Raw genomic sequence first — 21,334 nt, 5'->3', positions numbered from 1 at the left:
GGGCAAATTTCCAACGGATGAGAGAGGATCTTGGTGCAATTAACTGGGACGATATCCTGAGACACAAAAATACACAAAGAAAATGGGAGACGTTTATTAGCATCCTGGATAGGACCTGTGCACAGTATATACCGTATGGGAATAAACATACTAGAAATAGGAGGAAACCAATATGGCTAAATAGAGCTGTAAGGGGCGCAATAAGGAACAAAAAGAAAGCATTTAGAGAATTAAAGGAAGAAGGTAGTGATGAGGCATTAAATAAATACAGAAAATTAAATAAATTCTGTAAAAAGCAAATCAAGGCAGCAAAGATTGAGACAGAGAGACTCATTGCCAGAGAGAGTAAAAATAATCCCAAAATATTCTTTATATAAATAGTAAGAAACTAAAAAATGACAGTGTTGGCCCCCTTAAAAATAGTCTGGGTGAAATGGTGGATGAGGAAAAAGCCAATATGCTAAATTACTTTTTTTCATCAGTATTTACAAAAGAAAATCCCATGGCAGCCAATATGACTAGTGATAATAATCCCCAATTTAATGTTACCTGCTTAACCCAGCAGGAAGTACAGCGGCGTCTAAAAATCACTAAAATTGACAAATCTCCGGGCCCGGATGGGATACACCCCCGAGTACTGCAGGAACTAAGTACAGTCATTGATAGACCATTATTTTTAATCTTTAAAGAGTCCATAATAACAGGGTCTGTACCACAGGACTGGCGTATAGCAAATGTGGTGCCAATATTCAAAAAAGGGGCAAAAACTGAACTCGGTAATTATAGGCCAGTAAGCTTAACCTCTACTGTGGGTAAAATCCTGGAGGGCATTCTAAGGGATACTATACTGGAGTATCTGAAGAGGAATAACCTCATGACCCAGTATCAGCACGGGTTTACTAGGGACCGCTCATGTCAGACTAATTTGATCAGCTTCTATGAAGAGGTAAGTTCCGGACTGGACCAAGGGAACCCAGTGGACGTAGTGTATATGGACTTTTCCAAAGCTTTTGATACGGTGCCACACAAAAGGTTGATACATAAAATGAGAGTAATGGGGATAGGGGAAAATATGTGTAAGTGGGTTGAGAGCTGGCTCAGGGATAGGAAACAAAGGGTGGTTATTAATGGAGCACACTCGGACTGGGTCGCGGTTAGCAGTGGGGTACCACAGGGGTCAGTATTGGGCCCTCTTCTTTTTAACATATTTATTAATGACCTTGTAGGGGGCATTCAGAGTAGAATTTCAATATTTGCCGATGACACTAAACTCTGTAGGGTAATCAATACAGGGGAGGACAATTTTATATTACAGGATGATTTATGTAAACTAGAAGCTTGGGCTGATAAATGGCAAATGAGCTTTAATGGGGATAAATGTAAGGTCATGCACTTGGGTAGAAGTAATAAGATGTATAACTATATGCTTAATTCTAAAACTCTGGGCAAAACCATCAATGAAAAAGACCTGGGTGTATGGGTGGATGACAGACTCATATTCAGTGGCCAGTGTCAGGCAGCTGCTACAAAGGCAAATAAAATAATGGGATGTATTAAAAGAGGCATAGGTGCTCATGAGGAGAACATAATTTTACCTCTATACAAGTCACTAGTTCGACCACACTTAGAATACTGTGCACAGTTCTGGTCTCCGGTGTATAAGAAAGACATAGCTGAACTAGAGCGGGTGCAGAGAAGAGCGACCAAGGTTATTAGAGGACTGGGGGGTCTGCAATACCAAGATAGGTTATTACACTTGGGGCTATTTAGTTTGGAAAAACTAAGACTAAGGGGTGATCTTATTTTAATGTATAAATATGAGGGGACAGTACAAAGACCTTTCTGATGATCTTTTTAATCATAGACCTGAGACAGGGACAAGGGGGCATCCTCTACGTCTGGAGGAAAGAAGGTTTAAGCATAATAACAGACGCGGATTCTTTACTGTAAGAGCAGTGAGACTATGGAACTCTCTGCCGTATGATGTTGTAATGAGTGATTCATTAATTAAATTTAAGAGGGGACTGGATACCTTTCTGGAAAAGTATAATATTACAGGGTATATACACTAGATTCCTTGATAAGGCGTTGATCCAGGGAACTAGTCTGATTGCCGTATGTGGAGTCGGGAAGGAATTTTTTTCCCCATGGTGGAGTTACTCTTTGCCACATGGGTTTTTTTTGCCTTCCTCTGGATCAACATGTTAGGGCATGTTAGGTTAGGCTATGGGTTGAACTAGATGGACTTAAAGTCTTCCTTCAACCTCAATAACTATGAAATGGGGTCCCCTGACTCCCTCCCTACCCGTTACCTCCGCCATCCTCAGACCCTTCTTCTCTGTCCCCCAGCCCTCCGCGTCATCTTCCTGGAAGAAAATGGTGGGTGTATGCGCAGCGCACCCACAAAGATCTGTCGGCCGGTACCCAGCAATAATAGGACAGTTTTACTATTGGTTCATTTTGATCACTGAGAGAGATCCTATCACAGTGATCAAAATAAAAAAAAAATGTAAATTGACCCCCCCCCTTGTCACCTCCTTAGTTACATAAAAATTATAATAAAATAATTGTCATTTTTTTCCATTCTTTAGGGTTGAGGTTTGGGTTGGGGTTATGTTAGTGTTAGGGTTGTCGTTAGATTTTTTATTTTTTATTTTTTTTCAAAAGTAGGAAAAAAAAGACCGTGAATACTAGTGTTGCGTGCAAGTGCTTGCTACTCGACTTTGCATCGAGTATTGCAGATCCCCGCATGTTTTGTTTTGTGTTTTTTGGTGTGTGTGTGTCTAACAGCAACAAAACATGCGGGGCAGGGTCTCGAACATGTCACTCAAGCACCCACAATATTCAGTGCATATCTGAGCTCCTGATGCAAACCGGAGTAGCGATCATTTGCGCTCAACACTAATGGCGACATAATCAATGTCAACCTATTCAATGATGACCTAATGTTATCAAATTCTGTGTAGCACCTGGGGTTCAAAATGCTCATTATACCCCTGAATAAAATCCTTGAGGGGTGTGGTTTCCAAAATGGACTCATTTGTGCCTAAACAGTGGAACCCCCTCATCGAGGGCTCTCCAAATGCGACATGGTGCCCACCATCGATTCCTGCCAATTTTGGGTTCAAAAAGTCAAACTGTGCTCCTTCCCCTTCCGAGCTCTGCCGTGCGCCCAAACAGTATGTACTCCCCCACATATGGGGTATCAACGTACTCAGGAGAAATTGTACAACACATTTTGTGGTCCCTTTTCTCCTGTTACCCCTGTGAAAATAAAAAAGTTTGGGTCTGAAGTAAAAAATTGTGTGAAAAAAGTTAAATGTTAATTTCTTCCTTCCACATTGCTTCAGTTCTCATGAAGCACCAGAAGGGTTAATAAACTTCTTGAATGTGGTGTTGAGCACTTTGATGGGTGCAGTTTTTAAAATTGTGTCACTTTTGGGTATTTTCTGTCATATAGACCCCTCAGTCACTTCAAATGTGATGTGGTCTCTAAAAAAAAGTTTTGTAAATTCTGTTGGAAAAATGAGAAATTGCTGGTCACGTTTTAACCCTTATAACGTCCTAAGAAAAGTGTCCAATATTGTGCTGATATAAAATAGACATGTGCGAAATGTTATTTATGAACTATTTTGTTTGACAAAACTGATTAAAGGGCACAAAAATTGAGTTTGAAAATTGCAAAAACTTCTACATTTTTGCCACATTTTCATTTTTTTCATTAATTAAACGCAAGTCATATAGAAGAAATTTTCCCATCATCATAAAGTACAATATGTCACGAAAAAACTATCTCCGAATCAGTGGGATCCGTCGAAGCGTTCCAGAGTTATTTCCACATAAACAGACTGGTCAGAAATGTAAAAATTACTGTCACTAAGGAGTTAAAGGGAACCTGTCATGTGAAAAAATGCCTTTAACACCTTCGTCACGGAGCTAATTTTGACCTTGATGACCAAGCCAAATTTTTGAAAATCTGACTAGTGTCACTTTGAGGTAATAACGCTTGAATGGATCTCATTGATTCTGAGATGTTTTCTCGTGACATATTGTACTTCATCTTAACTAAATTTTGGGCTCTAAATGTTTTATATTCATAAAAAAAAATCTAAAATTTGACAAATTGAAAATTTTACAATTTTTAAACTTGACGGCCTTAAATCAGATAGTTACACCACTCAAAATAGTTAAAAACGAACATTTCCCACATGTCTACTTTACATCAGCACAACTTTTAAAAGTTGACCAGCGATTTCTCATTTTTTCCACCAAAATTCGCAAAACCATTTTTTTTAGGGACCACCTCACATTTGAAGTGACCTTCAGGGGATATGACAGAAAATACCCAAAAGTGACATCATTCTAAAAACTGCACCCCTCAAGGTGTTCAAAACTACTTTCAAGAAGTTTAGGATCCAGTTGGATAAACACGTAGGTGGGCTGCTCTGCTGAAGTGAATCAGTTCTTCAGAAAAGATGACGAGCAAAAGGCTTTGCTTTGGTTTTTTCACTTGAAAAACATATAGGTACTGCATTGAAATGTGTTGTGAATCAAAAACGTTTTGCTCATCTTTTCTGAAGAATTGGTTTACTTCAGCAGTGCAGCCCACCTACGTGTTTATCCAATGTCTCCTGGAGGACTGACTCCCCAGCCACGGGACAGCAGCAGCTATTTTTTCTTCATGTCTACATAGGAGTTGTGCCTGTCACAACCCCACCAGATAACCAGCACTCTCCCTCCATAGGGTATCACTCTATTGTGCGCTCTGTTTCCCACTCCTAGATTTGCAATTCAAGAAGTTTATTAACCCTTCAGGATCTTCTGTGGAATTAATAGAATGTGTAAGAAAAAAATGAACATTTTCCTTTTTTTTTTTTTTCATAAAAATGTTGGTTTAGCCCCAATATTTTTTTTAATTTTTAGAGGAGTAACAGGAGAAAACGGAGCTCAAAATTTGTTTTGCTGTTTATCCAGAGTGTGCAGATAACCAATTTTTTGGAGAAAACTATTTGGGCGCACGGCAGGGCTCGAAAGGGAAGCAGCACTTTTTGACTTCTTGAATGCAAAAATGGCTGGAATCGAGTGTACGCGATTTTGCATTTGTAGAGCCCCTGATGTGTCTAAACAGTGGAAACCACCCCACGAGTGACCCCATTTTGGAAATTATTCCCCTCAAGGATTGTATTGGGGCGCTCAAGTCTGCACCAAGTATCGCTGGTGCACGAGCGACCCGATACTCGAGTAGCGAGTACTTGCACTCAACGCTAGTCTTCATATTGTCCTTGTGTGTTTTTTATTTTGTTTTAACTTTTGAAGCCACTACAGACCTAGCCTAACCCTAAGGCTAAGTGAACACCTTCCGGATTTCTTGCAGACATTTCCTGAGCAAAACAGGACATTTTCTGCAAGAAATCTGCATGTGGTTTTCTCGCGTTTTTGGTGCGGTTTTGGTGCGTTTTTTTTTGCGGATTTTTCAGGAGGTTCCCAATGCAATAATATAGTGGGAAATCCGCAAAATGAATGAACATGCTGCATTTTTTTTTCGCATTTTTATAGCGGAAAAAAAACACGAAAAATCTGCAACGTGTGCACACAGCCTAAAGGCAATTAATGAAAGAAGTAAAAATTATTTCAATTAAAAAAAAAAAAAATAATCTAAGGGGATGATGCATGGGTTGATGACATACTAATTATTGGCTTTTGATCACTTTCATAGGGTCTATCATAGTGATTAAAATGAACCAACAGGAAAAATCCCCTGTGTTGCTGGCTGGCAGATTTCAACGGGTGCACTGCACATGCGCCCGCTTTTTTTTTAAAATCATTACAGGAAGTGTTGATCTTGTGCCGAACATATATATATATATATATATACACACACTCACCGGCCACTTTATTAGGTACACCATGCTAGTAACGGGTTGGACCCCCTTTTGCCTTCAGAACTGCCTCAATTCTTCGTGGCATAGATTCAACAAGGTGCTGGAAGCATTCCTCAGAGATTTTGGTCCATATTGACATGATGGCATCACACAGTTGCCGCAGATTTGTCGGCTGCACATCCCAAAGATGCTCCATACAAGGCAGGATGGATCCATGCTTTCATGTTGTTTACGCCAAATTCTGACCCTACCATCCGAATGTCGCAGCAGAAATCGAGACTCATCAGACCAAGCAACGTTTTTCCAATCTTCTACTGTCCAATTTCGATGAGCTTGTACAAATTGTAGCCTCCGTTTCCTGTTCTTAGCTGAAAGGAGTGGTACCCGGTGTGGTCTTCTGCTGCTGTAGCCCATCTGCCTCAAAGTTCGACGCACTGTGCGTTCAGAGATGCTCTTAGGCCTACCTTGGTTGTAACGGGTGGCGATTTGAGTCACTGTTGCCTTTCTATCAGCTCGAACCAGTCTGCCCATTCTCCTCTGACCTCTGGCATCAACAAGGCATTTCCGCCCACAGAACTGCCGCTCACTGGATTTTTTTTCTTTTTCGGACCATTCTCTGTAAACCCTAGAGATGGTTGTGCGTGAAAATCCCAGTAGATCAGCAGTTTCTGAAATACTCAGACCAGCCCTTCTGGCACCAACAACCATGCCACGTTCAAAGGCACTCAAATCACCTTTCTTCCCCATACTGATGCTCGGTTTGAACTGCAGGAGATTGTCTTGACCATGTCTACATGCCTAAATGCACTGAGTTGCCGCCATGTGATTGGCTGATTAGAAATTAAGTGTTGACAAGAGGTTGGACAGGTGTACCTAATAAAGTGGCCGGTGAGTGTATATATATATATGTGTGTGTGTGTATATATATATATATATATATATATATAAGTCTTTTATAAAGGTGACTATGTAAGACCGCTGTCTTTAATGCAGGTAACGAGTTGATTAGGAGCGTCTAACCGGTCTGTAGAAGCCAGAACTCTTCATGATTGGTAGGGGATCAAATACTTATTTCTCACTGCAAAATGCATATACATTTATATAATTTATACAATGTGATTTTTTTGGACTTTACTTTTGATATTCTATCTCTGAATGTTAAAATTAACCTACCCTTAAAATGAGTGTTCATATCTTTGTCAGTTGACAAACGTACAAAATCAGCAAGGGATCAAATACTTATTTCCCCCACTGTATATCATTGTCAAAGAGAAAAATGTTTTGTTTTTGTTTTTTTCATTTCTGGCACACTTTCTTTTTCCCCTTCCCTTTTACATAATCGCCGTTATTCATTGAATAACTGTGATCAGTGCCCGGAAAAAAACGGCCATGATCGTGTTCTCCAGGTTCTTGGCTGGCTTTTTCCTCCCGCCAGTGGTCAGTTATGGAGGTTACGCCGATGTGGATTTAGTCACCGCTCTGTATATAAACTGCTGTAACCACTTCTTCCACACTGACTGTGTTAGCTCATCATTTGGGCTGGCAGTCAGTCAGTGTAAGGGGCGCAGCTCACTTTACGCAGAGCAATGACTGAACTGGCGCTGACCCGGTGACTGAACGCAGAATGCTGCCAGGAGGAATACAGTTAATTTCCCCCCAGCAGCGGGGCTCAAAGTGTCGGCTCTGGACAGGTTCAGAAGGCTGTTGACCTGCAGATTAATAGCAATTTTTCACATGACGAGTTCCCTTTAATCAAGTTTGTCGTCGCTATCGGTTTAACATGCTCAACCTGGTGAAAGGTCCTCTTTAAAGCAGCATTTTCTGGTAACTCCGTGTAACCACTAACTTGTGTAAAAATAAGCTCTTACTTGCTGAAAGCACTCCTAGCCTCTGATGTCCAGGTGTTCTGTCCTCTACTAGATATTGAGGGAGGTGAATTACCCGATTTGGAACTTCTGCAAACAATGACCCACATAGTGTTCGTGGACTTGGACAACTGGGCACAAATTTTTACTCACCTGCCGGGACAATTGAACCAGGGAACGTTTGTCTGGGGATTTCAAGGTAAACCTTTTTCTATCTATACTGGCATATAATGAAATTCTCTACTAAAATCTTTATAAAACGAATACCCAGGCATCAATACACACTGCGCACATTTGAAAGCTAGTGACTTAAAGGGTTTCTCTGAGAAATGTAATTAAATATAGAAATAAAATGCATTTAAATATTAGAAATTTTGCTAAGTACTTTACCAAAAATGTTAGCTTTATTTAGTCGGGGATTGAAATGTCAGCTGCCATAGCGGTTTCCCAGCTGACATGTAGAAGGACAGGCTGCTTAAATCGTCTCGAGGCCCACGGTGAGAGCAGCTTCCTGTCAGGAACATGAAGGCACATTGCTCTGAACCTGACAGGACACCATGGAGGAGCGGACTACAGCAGTAGATAACCTTTCTTTAGCTGACTGAGATTCAACATTTATCTCAGGCAACCTGACAGGTTTAGTGGCGGGCAGGACAGCATGGAGTTGCTGGAATAAGGAATACCTACATTTTTACTTTGGATTTACCCGGTTCTGAAAGGATTCTGTCAGTTACCGAGCAGAAATGCCCGGCCGGCTGAAGACCGTCACGTGAGCAAGAAGCGGATCAGAGTGACTTCAATTGGTAAGTCACATCTACACTACATCACATACATAATTTGTTGGGTTTGGGGAAAGCTGCTTCTTTAAGTTGGCCCTGTAGTTTAGACAATATTGGAATTGGCGGATTCAACTGCTAAAATCTAACATAAATGGAGGCCTTGACCCAACGATGTCAGAGTGTGAAGCAATAGACCTTTATTATTATTTTGTGCTTAGGAAGAGGAGTCTGACTGTAATTTACTCCTCTCTATTGAGAGCACATGCACACATAGCCTGACTCGGTGTGCTGTGTATGCGGGATCGGGGGAGAGAATGGTCAGTTAAGAGTTTTTTGTATAATGTGTGCTGTCACTCTTGGGGTATGTGAACACCTTGAGGATTTGGCCACTGTGGATTCGCATCAGTTTTCCATGCGGTGTACAGTACCATGTAAACCTATGGAAAACCAAATCCGCAGAAGCGCAGCGGTTTATTTTCCACAGCATGTTAATTCTTTGCGTGGATTCCGCAGCGTTTTACACCTATTCCATAATGGGAATCCGCAGGTGTAAAAACACAGGCGAATTCCGCCCAAAATCCGCAGGTAAAACGCAGGACGTTTTACCTGGGATTCTGCAGAATCCGCGCAACAAAAATCCGCAACGTGTGCACATACCCTACGGGTATGTGCACACGTTAAGTATTTGATGCATACATTTCTGCATCTCTTAGCAGGAAAAGCGCTGCTTAAAATAGGCACATTTTTGGTACATTATTCCACATGCGTTTTTGGTATAAATTTTTCCCCAATCATTAGTATGGGTAAAATCTGCAGCAAAAACACTGAAAGAATAGACCAAATCTGCTATTCACAAATAAGCAGCATGTGCTTTGGACTTCATGATTCTCATTCACGTTGCTGGCATCAGTTTTTTTACCTAAAACTCAAATTGAAGCTAAGAAACGGTTCAATAAGGGGAACTCTATTTGGATATTTTCAGTCAAAAAGTAGCAAAATTGTGTTGGCTTTTTCCATGAAATACATGAGGTGACCGCAGATGTCTGCAGCTGTATGCATCTTGTTTCAGAAATAATAATAACATGACCGTATTCATTTGTAAAAGTAATTTGCATAAAATAAAGGCAATGCACCCAGCTCAGATCTACACTGCTGGCAGGAGACTGAATTTGCCCTGTAACTATGGTTAAAATATCAGCCCCAGTTATAGGGGATATTAGCAATTAAAGAAAAAAGAAAATATGTTTCACTGTTTGAAGTGTTTTTTTTATGACCTTATGGAAGGGGCATAATGTGAAAAAAAAAAAAAAAAAAGCTATCACCGGTCTGATTAGCTGTTGGTACCTACTCTGCTGACAATAGGGGGTGAATATTTCATCCATAAAATAATTGTAATAGAGAGTAGAGTAAAATGGCTAAAACGTGAAAAACAGACACATTTACATTTCTTATATCTGACAACAATATAAAGGAAAACAGCTATAGAATAAAAATGTGATGTAAAGGATTAAGGAAAAAAAATGCAAATATTATTTGAATGACCGAATGAGAAAGTTAAAGTAGTATTCCCATCTCCAAAATCCCATCCCAATGTGTAGTAGGTGTAGTAATGGCAAATACCTCCAATTAGAAATGTAGTATAGTTTGTCTGATTCGCTATATGGCTATTCCCATGTGCAGGCATTGCAGTAGCTTACGTATCCATGGGTATGACCACTCTGAACTGTCACTGAGTGGTCGTAACCGTGGATACCTAAGCTACTGCAATGCCCTGCACATGGGATAAGCAACATGGTGACTCGAACGATACTACATTTCTAATCGGAGACATTATTATAATCATTATTATCCCTATTACATATCAAGATGGGATCTTGGGGATGAGAATACCTATGTAAGGATTCTAATTCCGAAAATATCAAATGTAGCTGGTCACGAGCTTGTTAAAATGTATCTAATTAACTATACTTCTATACTTTTTTTTATTTTGTTTGAAGGTGGAGGAAGCAATTGGAAGCCCCCTGTGACCTGCAAGATTTATAAATATCTTGTGAACATTGGCTGTTTTTTCCTTCATCCTCACTGCAGCAGATTGAAAAATGCAGCTGACTTTGCTATTTGCATGCATGTAAGTTCCGTTTAGTGTTTCTACACCATGTTATTACTAACCAATGGTTATTGAAATGCAGAAGCAGTATGCGAAAAAATGAAATACACCCTAACTGCTTCCATAGGAATTAAGAGGGAAAGTAGCAGTCAAGTGCTGCTAATCAAATCCTCTTGATTATTTATTCATCAGCAAGTGTGACCACTTTGATAAGAGAAGTTTGGCAATGGCTGGTCTGGAGTATTCATTCATGTGTTACACTATGCAAAGGAGCTAAAGGCGATGATGTTGGAGAAGCAATTGTTGCTTTCCATCAATTTAGGAAGTGTTGTGAAGTCATTTTGCAGCTCATCATTCTACGGTGAGAGAGATTTTTCACAAGCTGAAAACATTCTAGATAGTTGAATATCTTCCCAGGAGTGAACGTCACTTCACAATCAACAAAAGTTCAGATGATGCATTACTTGGAGAAATGGCAAATGCCCAAAGAGCTACAGCTCGTAGTCTAAAGGCTTCAGCATGTTAATGGTTCAAATCTTTCATTATGTCCTGACACATGAACCCATAGAATTTTACAAGGTTATACTTAGTTATCCTCATGACTGTAAATATGAATCTGATAATGTAAAATAAATATGTATAAATAAAATGACATTTCATTTCTACATTTATAGGTTTTAGGACTATAACCTTTTAATTACACACGGAAGGGAGAAACTGGGACAGAAAAAAGCGTAATAAGATTTTATCTGGAGACAATGGGGTGTCAGAAAAAGCGGAGATAAACTCACCTTGTTGGGTTGCTGAGTGGCAACATATAACGGGCATATAACAGCTGCTGCACAGATACCGGTCAAGGAAAATACCATGGATATAGAGATGTAAACGGAGGTATCACTCATGCGCTGCTGATGGCGAATTGTCGGTAAAATGAAATTCGTCTATTTAAACAGGTTTAAAAGTCAACGCATTTCGAGGTCACGCATGACCGCTTCATCGGGACAAAACCTGGTGAGACTGGTTAAGCTGTTCTTTATGCTGTCTACTGAAAAAAAAAAAAAAGCCGCCAAACTTTGCTTGGATGGTGGCTTTTTTCAGTAGACACAGCATAAAGGACAGCTTAACCATACAGTCTCACCAGGATTTGTCCTGATGAAGAGATCCTGCGTGACCTCAAAACGCGTTAACTTTTAAACCTGTTTAGATTAAAAAAAAAAAAAAATTACCGACAATTCGCCATTAGCAGCGCATGAGTGATACCTCCGTTTTCATCTTACTATACTTGATATGTAATGGGCATCACACATGACATTGTGGAAATCCTTATGTTTGTGTTTGCTTTTAGGCAGGTCGCCTAGATGAGAAACTACCCAAGCAAATCCCTTTCACTATTCTATCAGGTGATAAAGGTTTTCTGGAGTTGCAAAACCAATTCAATAAAACCCAGCGGCTTGCTCATGTCCTTAACCCACACCATTTAGGAGGAGATGTAATGTGTGCCATCCTGAACAGCATAGCGGAAACAACACAAGGTATGAAATCATTGCATGTGCAAAAGGCATCAATTATCCAAGAAAAAGGAGACCTTTAACTACATCATTAATAAAGCTGCTCTTCTTGACTTTATTTTTCTGTTTACTTCATTGTAAATAATATTAGCGTTGAGCGGTGGTCCGTATTTGATTTGTGTTGAACGGCTGGTCCAAACTGCACAGTTAGTAAGTGGCTGAAAATTCTGAATCCTAAACTAATTAGAAGAAATACAGGGACTTACTTATTAAGCCAAAATGCCAGAATTCTGCTGTAATTTCTTGCGGACTTGCGCCAAATGTATGCTTTTTAAACAATTTTTACGCCTTGTCTGGCAAGGGGTCGTGGCATCACTGAAAAGTATGGTAAAATGGGTGGGACCAAACAAGCGATACCTTGCTGAAAAAAAATGTATCCATTTTGGTGAAAACTTCTGGTACAAAGTGAGCCAACCAAGAGAGCACTGTCTAACTATTAGACAGTATTGCTGTGTCTCACTGCTGTTTTTATTTTTCTGGAAGTGTTTACTTAACGGTAAATTTAATTTAGGCCTTCCATTCTCATTAATATCAGATTGTTGGAGATCCAACACCCCACCGATCATCTGCTATCGACTCTATGAACGGCCAGATGGATGCTGGTGGGACAGTTTCCATTCCTGGGTGCTGCAACTCTGCTCCCATTGAATCAGTTAGGAGCTGAGCTGAGGTACCCGAGAGCAACTGCTATTCAATTTTAAGGAGCTATTCCTTTATACATACAGTGACGTCAGTGAGCCAGTCAGGTATTACAAAGTATAGAGTAATCAGGATGTTCTAGTAATAGAGTGATTGGGAGCGGAGACCATTCTGGAGGACCGAGTTTTCCATTCTGTGAGGAAGTACTTCAAATAAAAATATTGACACATTCCTCTGAGAATTAGGACTAATTACCCACCTGACTGCCCTTAAAAGAAGACCAGTTTGCATGTACAATAACGCAGGTAAATATATTATCATGTCTCAACATTTGCCGCTAATAGTGGAGTAGCGGAATAGAATCGATTTGCAAAACAAGTATAGTATAGACTTTCATAATGGTATATGAAAAGTACTTGGACAAAGCCTCCTAGAAGTCCTCTTATCTAGCTTCATTTTACAGAGATCTCTCATTGGCATCCAACCATGATAAAGCATCTGGAGGGGAGTCAAACATATGAAATCCAACCACTCTGAGCCAAGCAGGGTAGATCATAGAATAGGAAATTTGCTTTTCACTGAACTTCCTTTTTATATCCCAGAACTTGGCCCTCCTCTTCTAAACTTCTGTTGAAAAGTCAGGATAAATGGATATTGTTATTCCATCAATGGTAAGTGAAGAGTGTGGTCCCTATCGTCAAAATTTTGTAATTTTGTTGAGTACAGGCCCTGGTGCAGCCATCAGTGGCAACGGATGTGTAGGAACTCTGTGAGCTCTTTCAGTTGCAAAAAATTGAGTTGGTCTTTGCTGAACATTGTAGTTGGCCAGGTTTTAAAAAAATCAAATGAATTACGACCCTCTGCTTTTTCAGGAACCCTGACTAAATGAACATTGTAGTCGGCCAGGTTTTAAAAAAAAAAAAAAATCAAATGAATTACGACCCTCTGCTTTTTCAGGAACCCCGAATAAACGTATGTTATTTTGCCGAAGCCTATTCTCTAGGTCATAGATATTTTGAAGATCTCTCCTGTGATCTTTATGTATAGCAGGCATTTGATCCTCAACAGAACTTTCCTCCAGTTCAATGCTGTTTATTCTCTACATGTCTTGTGTGATGAGGTTAATGTTCTCTCTAAGCCCTCCCATGTTTGTTGATAGTTTGTAATGAAGCTGCCGGATTTTACAGAAGAGAAAACATCTTTTGGTGTAGGATCTTGCCCAGAAGCATTGGCTGGAGTAGCTTCTCCATAGGTGTTAATGCTCTGTATTTCCTGCACTTCTCTGTTTAACGGTTACTGTGAGCGGTGCCATATTGCCTTCCCTGCACATACTCCAGTATCTCTCTCTTTCTTCCAGGGAGAATACCTCATCAGGTTGTAAATCATCTGAAGGGTCATTGGGGTCTAAGGTCAACCTAGCAAATCTGTTTTTCTGCAGCAGTCTCAGCCTCTCACTCTGGCTGTTGTTGGGTAGAGGAGGCGCCATGTTGGAAGGCAGCTATATCGACTCTACTCCTTCTGATGCTTGCTTCTCGTCATTCCTGAGTGGATTTCAATGCTGCCCTGTACATTCCAGGGACTTTCCCCTAGCTTCCGGTGCAATTAAATCAGCATTTCACTAATACTTGTGGAAATGACAGGATGCAGAGCGGAGCAAAGTTCAATGTGTACTATTCACATGGCCGTCGGACACTCCCCCTCATGCCAAACATTTTCTATGGGGTTCATGCCAGGCAAATGTGACACCTAACTTCAGAATCTTTCAGGACTCCTTTTGAAGCCAAGCCATGCCATTGTCCTGTTGGAATGTTTTATGATGCCGAAGCTTCAGATCCTTGAAATGAAGGTTTGGCGGGTTTTTTTGTTTGTTTGTTTTTTATGATTTACTGATATTTGATTAAATCTTGTCCTCTACATTCTGCAGGTTTTCAATGTCAGGGAAAGCAAAGCAACCCCAGAGCATCAAGCCACTACCACGATTCTCTGAAAGTGGTGTCCTTTTTTGTGGATTCTTAATTTTTTCCTCCTCCAGACATCCTGGGGATCTATAGTCCCGGAAAGTTCCAATTTTGTTTAATTACTCCATGAAGAAGGATGCTCAAATTGTTGTGTTAGTCTTATGGTTTGATCTTATTGGATCTGACTTTATCTGTGTTTTAGGGTTAACTGTGTGTGTCTTGGAGACATTTAGTATGTGCCTTACTTTGCATAATGAAACAAAGCCTGCTGCCACACACAAGTGTGATTCTGCTCTGTGTAGCATTAAAACACCACTGGAACTTTTGTAGGGGCTTATAGAACAGTGGGGTGGCTGGAGGAGGAAGAATTTGGCATGTGGTGAAAAGAAAACCTTCCAGTGAAGCATGGTGGTGGCTCGATGATGCTCTGAGGGTTCCTTTGTTTCTTCGGACACTGTTAACCAGAGTGTGGATACAAGTAGGCACCAGGTAATCCTAAAAGGAAACATCATGTCTTCTGTGAGGAAACTGAAGCTATCATTGGACCTTCCAACAGGACAGTGATTAGAAGCATACCTCATGGTGTTGACCAAGACTTGAATTCAGCAGTAGTGCTGGAATATTTTGGAGTGGCCATCATCGTTGCCTGACTTGTACCATATAGAAAATTTTGGTTGCATTTGATGAAGGCAATTGCAGCTCACAAACCCTGAAATATTAGTGAGAGAGGCCAGTACTTGTGGTGTTGAATGAGCCAAGCTTCGTCATGAACGCTGCAAGAAGCTAAGGTCTGGCTTTGCATCACATCTTCTGCAGGTCATAGCAGCCAAATAAAGCTCAATTAAGTATTATATGCTCGTCATGGAGCAGTTTAATAATTCTGAGTCTGCAGTAATCATTAGAAATTACATTTTGTGTGAAATTGGAGACATCACTTGCTATATTCTTTGTGGTGTAATATTTAAATTGTTTTTTTTAATTCATTGTAAAAAGTTTCTAAGTTTTGTTATTTAACCTAATTTGCAATGCGGGTTGAATATATTTTAATTCATGGAAACAGCAAAGTGTATCTCATCTGTTGTTTCGGTATCTTTTGCACATATGCATCAGACTCTTCGTAACGTTTTTCCATTTCTCAAGACCTCAAATAAGCAACAGCAGGCTTGGGACCATTTTCATGATCTGTGCGAGCCCCATCACTTGTGTTCCCAACAATTGGACATGGGTAATATGTCATCCACCCTTAGATCATGGACATCTATACACATGGCTGTAAGGGGTTAAGGAATTGACCTTTACAAGACCGATGCAAAGGCAGAGAAAGTCCAGCCTAATTCAGTAATTCAGACATCTTTTTATTTTTTTATTTTTCTCGTATGCCAAAAAAAAAAAAAAAAGGTCGTAGTTTTATTAGTGTTTTGGTTCACATCTGTGTGCTGTCTGTGATTTTCACGTACCCATGGACTTGTATGAGTGATTTTGATTCATGACTCAAACATGCTGCTGCTATCTCTGCCCTGGTTGCTAGAAAATACTGTTTTGGCTGTATGATTGCTGAGACTAGTTACCACTTTCCTGTCCACATGTTTTGCTACTGTGAGCTTATAATGTAATTAACTTTCTGTTGGGATCCATGGGCTGGGCTCCTTTCTTTATAAATCCCAGCAAACTGTCTCTGGCTGCCAGATATATAGTTCAGTTAGACCTAGTTACAGTTTGCTATTTTGTATATACAGTTTTCTGACCGTCTGCTTTTATTTTACCCACTCGCTTTCTGATTTTGTCCCTGATGTGAACTCTTGGTATTGACCTCATGTGATACCGTTTCTTGCCGCCAACATGCTCAATCAGGGAGCAGATGACTCCATGGCATCTGCCCTGGGACCCCTGTGTAAAGCCCCCGTCACACTAAGCGAGGTCGCTAGCGAGATCGCTGCTGAGTCACAAGTCTCAGTAGCGATCTCGCTATGTTTGACACGTACCAGCGACCAGGCCCCTGCTGTGAGATCGCTGGTCGTGTCGGAATGGCCTGGACCTTTTTTTGATCGTTGAGGTCCCGCTGACATCGCTGAATCGGTGTGTGTGACACGGATTCAGCGATGTCTTCACTGGTAACCAGGGTAAACATCGGGTTACTAAGCGCAGGGACGCGCTTAGTAACCCGATGTTTACCCTGGTTACCATCGTAAATGTAAAAAAAAACAAACACTACATACTCACATTCCGGTGTCCGTCAGGTCCCTTGCTGTCTGCTTCCTGCACTGACTGACTGCCGGCCGTAAAGTGAAAGCACAGCACAGCGGTGACGTCACCGCTCTGCTGTTAGGGCCGGCGCTCAGTCAGTGCAGGCGCTCAGTCAGTGCAGGAAGTGGACGCCGGGGGACGCGAAGGTGAGTATGTAGTGTTTGTTTTTTTACATTTTACACTGGTAACCAGGGTAAACATCGGGTTACTAAGCGCGGCCCTGCGCTTAGCAACCCGATGTTTACCCTGGTTACCCGGGGACCTCGGCATCGTTGGTCGCTGGAGAGCTGTCTGTGTGACAGCTCCCCAGCGACCACACAGCGACTAAACAGCGACATCGTTGTCTGTATCGCTGCAGCGTCGCTAAGTGTGACGGGGCCTTAAGTCCACATCACTGTACAGGGGTTAAAGTTTTGAAGGAAAAAAAAAAGAACTTGTTCCAGCTCCATATCTGTAAAATTCAGGCTTGAAACTATATTTTGCCAATTTAAAAGCAGTGGAAATATGCTCTCCAGAAGCACAGCGGGACAAGAGCGACGCGTTTCGATCACTAAAGATGCTTCCCTATACCGCCGTAACACTGCGATCATGTTTGATCGCAATGTGCCGGGGGCTGTCCGTGACCGCTCCTGGCACATAGTGCCGGATGTCAGCTGCGATAGCTATGATCGCTATGACGTACTATCCCGTCCCTGGGATTAAGTCCCAGGTCACCTTGACGGATAGTATGTCATATGGGATTAAGGGGTTAACATCTGCGAGTCTACCCTGAACAGTGCCCCGTGACACTTTTCTGCGTATACTATACTGTATTTTGAAGACTTCTGCACTACAATTTGGCTAGCCCACTAATGATAAGATAATTGCCTTTTCTCTCCCAATCTATAAAGCAAAGCCGACAAGAATTATAGAAGTATCATCAGTATAGTGTCTGTTCTGGTCATGAGCTGAGGAACAAATGTTTTCTTTTTATGTGGGTAGTAAGGTAATAAAAAAATTTAATTATTATTTTATTTTTTTTAATTCGTTTATTAAACATAAGAAAAAAGAGACATACATTTTTTGCTTGCAATCAAGCCAATATAAATGTAAACAATAAATCTTATCAATACACATCTTGGTGCATAGGCCTGTTCTTCCAAAACTTAAAATAGTGTAGTATGTCTAGAAAAAAACAAACAAAAAAAACCTGTAGTAAAACTCTAACACTGAGCTACTGCCAAAACCAATTCCACTGGAATAACATTTCAAAGTAGCGACAACAAGGCGTGAATCAATGCAAATTAATGTTTACCTTCCATTATAGTGGAGCTAGGCTATCTGTCTCTTGGTGACATGGTGGAGTATGATGAGTTCCATATATCCCAAATCTTACCAAATTTCCCCGGGCAACCTCTATTTTGGTATAACGTACGCTCATAAGGTATTATTGAGTTCACCAAATCAATCCAAGCCCTAAGAGAGTTGGCTGTTTCCCATCCAACGCAGTGCTATCAGTTTCCTTGCCAGAAAAAGTTTCTCTCAAAAATTTGAGTATGGTGTCCCCATGTCTCTTCCTCCAGTATTCCAAACAAGCACATTAATGGAGTCAAAGGGACAGAAATATGTACCAGAGAGGTAAGTAGTGAGGTCACCTCACTCCAAAAGGACTGAACAACCGGACAACCCCAAATCATATGTATAAAGTCTGCTTCTTCCATATGGCATCTCAGACACTCCGAGGAACTATTCCATCCCATTTTAAATAAACGTGAAGGGGTTAAATAGAAAATTTTAATTTTTAACCAAGTTTTATTGTGTCTGCATCAAGGGGCAGATAGCATAGGTGGTCTCCTATACCATATTGAGGAGGAAAAATGAAAAAATCAATTTATGGGTTAGGTAAAACTTATATTTAGGAATCTACTTTGCTGTCTGCCAGGAGATTGCTAGAAATGATCTGTCCAGTTCACTCTACAGGAGAAGCATTATGAAGACCACTTTCTGGCAGTAGGGGACACATTCCGAATTTTTGGCCATCAAGACAGCATTGGTGTCTTCATTATAGTAAAAAAAAAAAAAAAAAAAAAAGTCTTTGCCCATAGACTAGAAGTTTTCTGTTCCCACTTATTCTGTAAGGAACGTAAAAAGAATTGGAATAATTGCCCTTGGTGAACCTTATCTCCAGAGGTTGTACTCACACTAGAAAATATAAACCTGTTCTTCACAGTGGAGATGATGCATGAACGTCATTATAGGTCATGCATGTTATGTCCCACATCTCGTATTCTGCGTCTCCGCTATTCTACCATCCAGTATAGCCGACAGTGTGACTTATTACCCTGCTTTTCTTCACTATATGATAGGTGCTGGGAGATAGCTATCAATACAGATACTCAATCTGTTGTGACTGAAGAGTGACAGATGTTTATAGAGCAGCACAGATTCTGAAAAAAAATATATATTGTATTTTTTATATTTGTAATTGTAATATACAAACTGTTTTCTTGTTCCAGACCCTGATGAGATGGAAATCGGCAAAGCTGAGCTGGATGAAGGTTTGTCATCATCATTTTCCATCAGCTTCCATCTTTAGCATCTGTCATTCACGGATCCCTTGCATGTTGGATTCATTCCCGCTTTGCCCTCCAGCAGTATTCCCCACCCAGGGACTCAGGAGTAAGAAGTAGCTCTCCCGCTGTTGGCATCTCCTGATACTTTTGTGCACCCCTGCAAGGTTCCAGATTAGTGAATATGCCCACTAGGAGACAGTAGTTCGTCGTTGACTTCACGAGGTGCCATCTTACCACTCATTATAACAGGGAGACTTTATGGTCACATGAAGGAGCTTCAATGCTTTAGAAATAGAGAAAACAAACATTTGTGTTTGTTTGTTTTTTTCCCAACCACACCTATGGTAGCCATTCAGCCTCACGTACGGTAACATGAGTCATATATAACTATTGGATGTCTAATGTTTTTCCACAGAAGCCAACATTGAAGAAGCAATCAGAAGAAGTTTGGTGGAAATTTGAAAAGTGGGGAAATTAACATTTTTAGACATACATTCCTCTTCCTCCTGTTATTCATATCAATGGTTTACTTGTCACTTGCATTTCTGAATATACATTCCTGCGGAGACAACACAAGGCTTAACTATGCTCTGTTTTGGGTTCTTTTGTTGCAAGAGAAAAAGATCACAGTTCTGGAAAATTCCATATGTATACACCAAGATCATCTGTCTTGGAATTCTTGTTTTCTCGTTCTTTTGTTGATTTTCTTATACTTTTATTTTAACTTTATGCAGCTTGCTGTATGATAGTTTTGTTTTATAAATGTTATCTAATGTGAAAATATGTATATATTACACATATGACTGGTCTTAGTAATACTGCGTTATTAAATAAATTTATTAAGCAACTTTTTGTTAAAAAAAAAAAAAAATTGATTTCTCAAAAGATGAGTATACAGAAAGGATATAAGCAATGGTAATTGAGATACTAAAATGCTACCTTTTTATAGTGTTTTAGAGCAGCTTGAATGAGGAAAGAAAATGTAAAAATGCCACGCAGCATTTCCCTAATGTGGAAATGGTCTCTGTAGTTGGCAAACCATTACACCACCCTCACCCCCTACTTCCAATCAAGGGAACACTGCCGCTGTCACTCCAGAGCTAAAGGGAAGGGTTATGAAGTGGCTGCTGGATGAACATCAGCATTACAGACCGCCTGTCATTCGATGTTCGCTGTAGGGAAACTTTGCGTCGGCATCACATAGGAAAAGTCAATGAGTTCTCTAGAGTTAGACATGCTCTTTAGAACCACTTTCCACTCCAAACATTGTAAATGTTAGTGTTCTCAATGTAAATGTATTTGGATTTTCTAATCTGGACAACCCTTGTATCAGCACTTCAAATTCTTGTGGAGAAGAGCGGCAGGTGGACTTGGTACATTGTTTTGGGATCAGCGTTGACAATCCGCATCACTGTAAAACTAGTACTGGAAGCGGTCATACTATCTATCTCTAAGGCAACAAGCTTTATGGGAGCATGGTTATTGGTGAATGGACGATAGGTTTTGTTCTTTTGTGCAGGACATTGTAATTTGTAGGCAACAAGCAGAGCGCTAGTATTATGTACCGTATATACTCGAGTATAAGCCGACCCGAGTATAAGCCGACCCCCCTAATTTTGCCACAAAAAACTGGGAAAACTTATTGACTCGAGTATAAGCCTAGGGTGGAAAATGCAGCAGGTACCGGTGAATTTCAAAATTAAAAATAGATACTCCATACCGTTCATTATGGCCCCATAG

The 21,334-nt window shown here is 40.5% G+C and overlaps 1 protein-coding gene across 6 annotated transcripts in view; it reads left to right on the top strand.

Annotated features, from left to right (window-relative positions):
• The window catches only part of ZNF451 (zinc finger protein 451), a 93,035-nt gene extending 72,584 nt beyond the window's left edge, over positions 1 to 20,451 (top strand). For all 6 annotated transcript variants that reach the window (XM_077290005.1, XM_077290002.1, XM_077290003.1 and 3 more), the window contains exons 12-16: positions 7,803 to 7,946; positions 10,524 to 10,654; positions 11,979 to 12,165; positions 19,538 to 19,579; positions 20,010 to 20,451. In XM_077290005.1, coding sequence (XP_077146120.1) covers positions 7,803 to 7,946; positions 10,524 to 10,654; positions 11,979 to 12,165; positions 19,538 to 19,579; positions 20,010 to 20,056 — 551 coding nt within the window. In that variant the 3' untranslated portion in view covers positions 20,057 to 20,451. The remainder of the gene's footprint in view (positions 1 to 7,802; positions 7,947 to 10,523; positions 10,655 to 11,978; positions 12,166 to 19,537; positions 19,580 to 20,009) is intronic.
• The last annotated feature ends 883 nt before the right edge of the window (positions 20,452 to 21,334 follow it).

The sequence above is a fragment of the Ranitomeya variabilis genome, chromosome 2 (assembly GCF_051348905.1).
Source record: "Ranitomeya variabilis isolate aRanVar5 chromosome 2, aRanVar5.hap1, whole genome shotgun sequence".
NCBI lineage: Eukaryota > Metazoa > Chordata > Amphibia > Anura > Dendrobatidae > Ranitomeya > Ranitomeya variabilis.
This window is presented reverse-complemented; position numbering and strand designations above follow the sequence as displayed.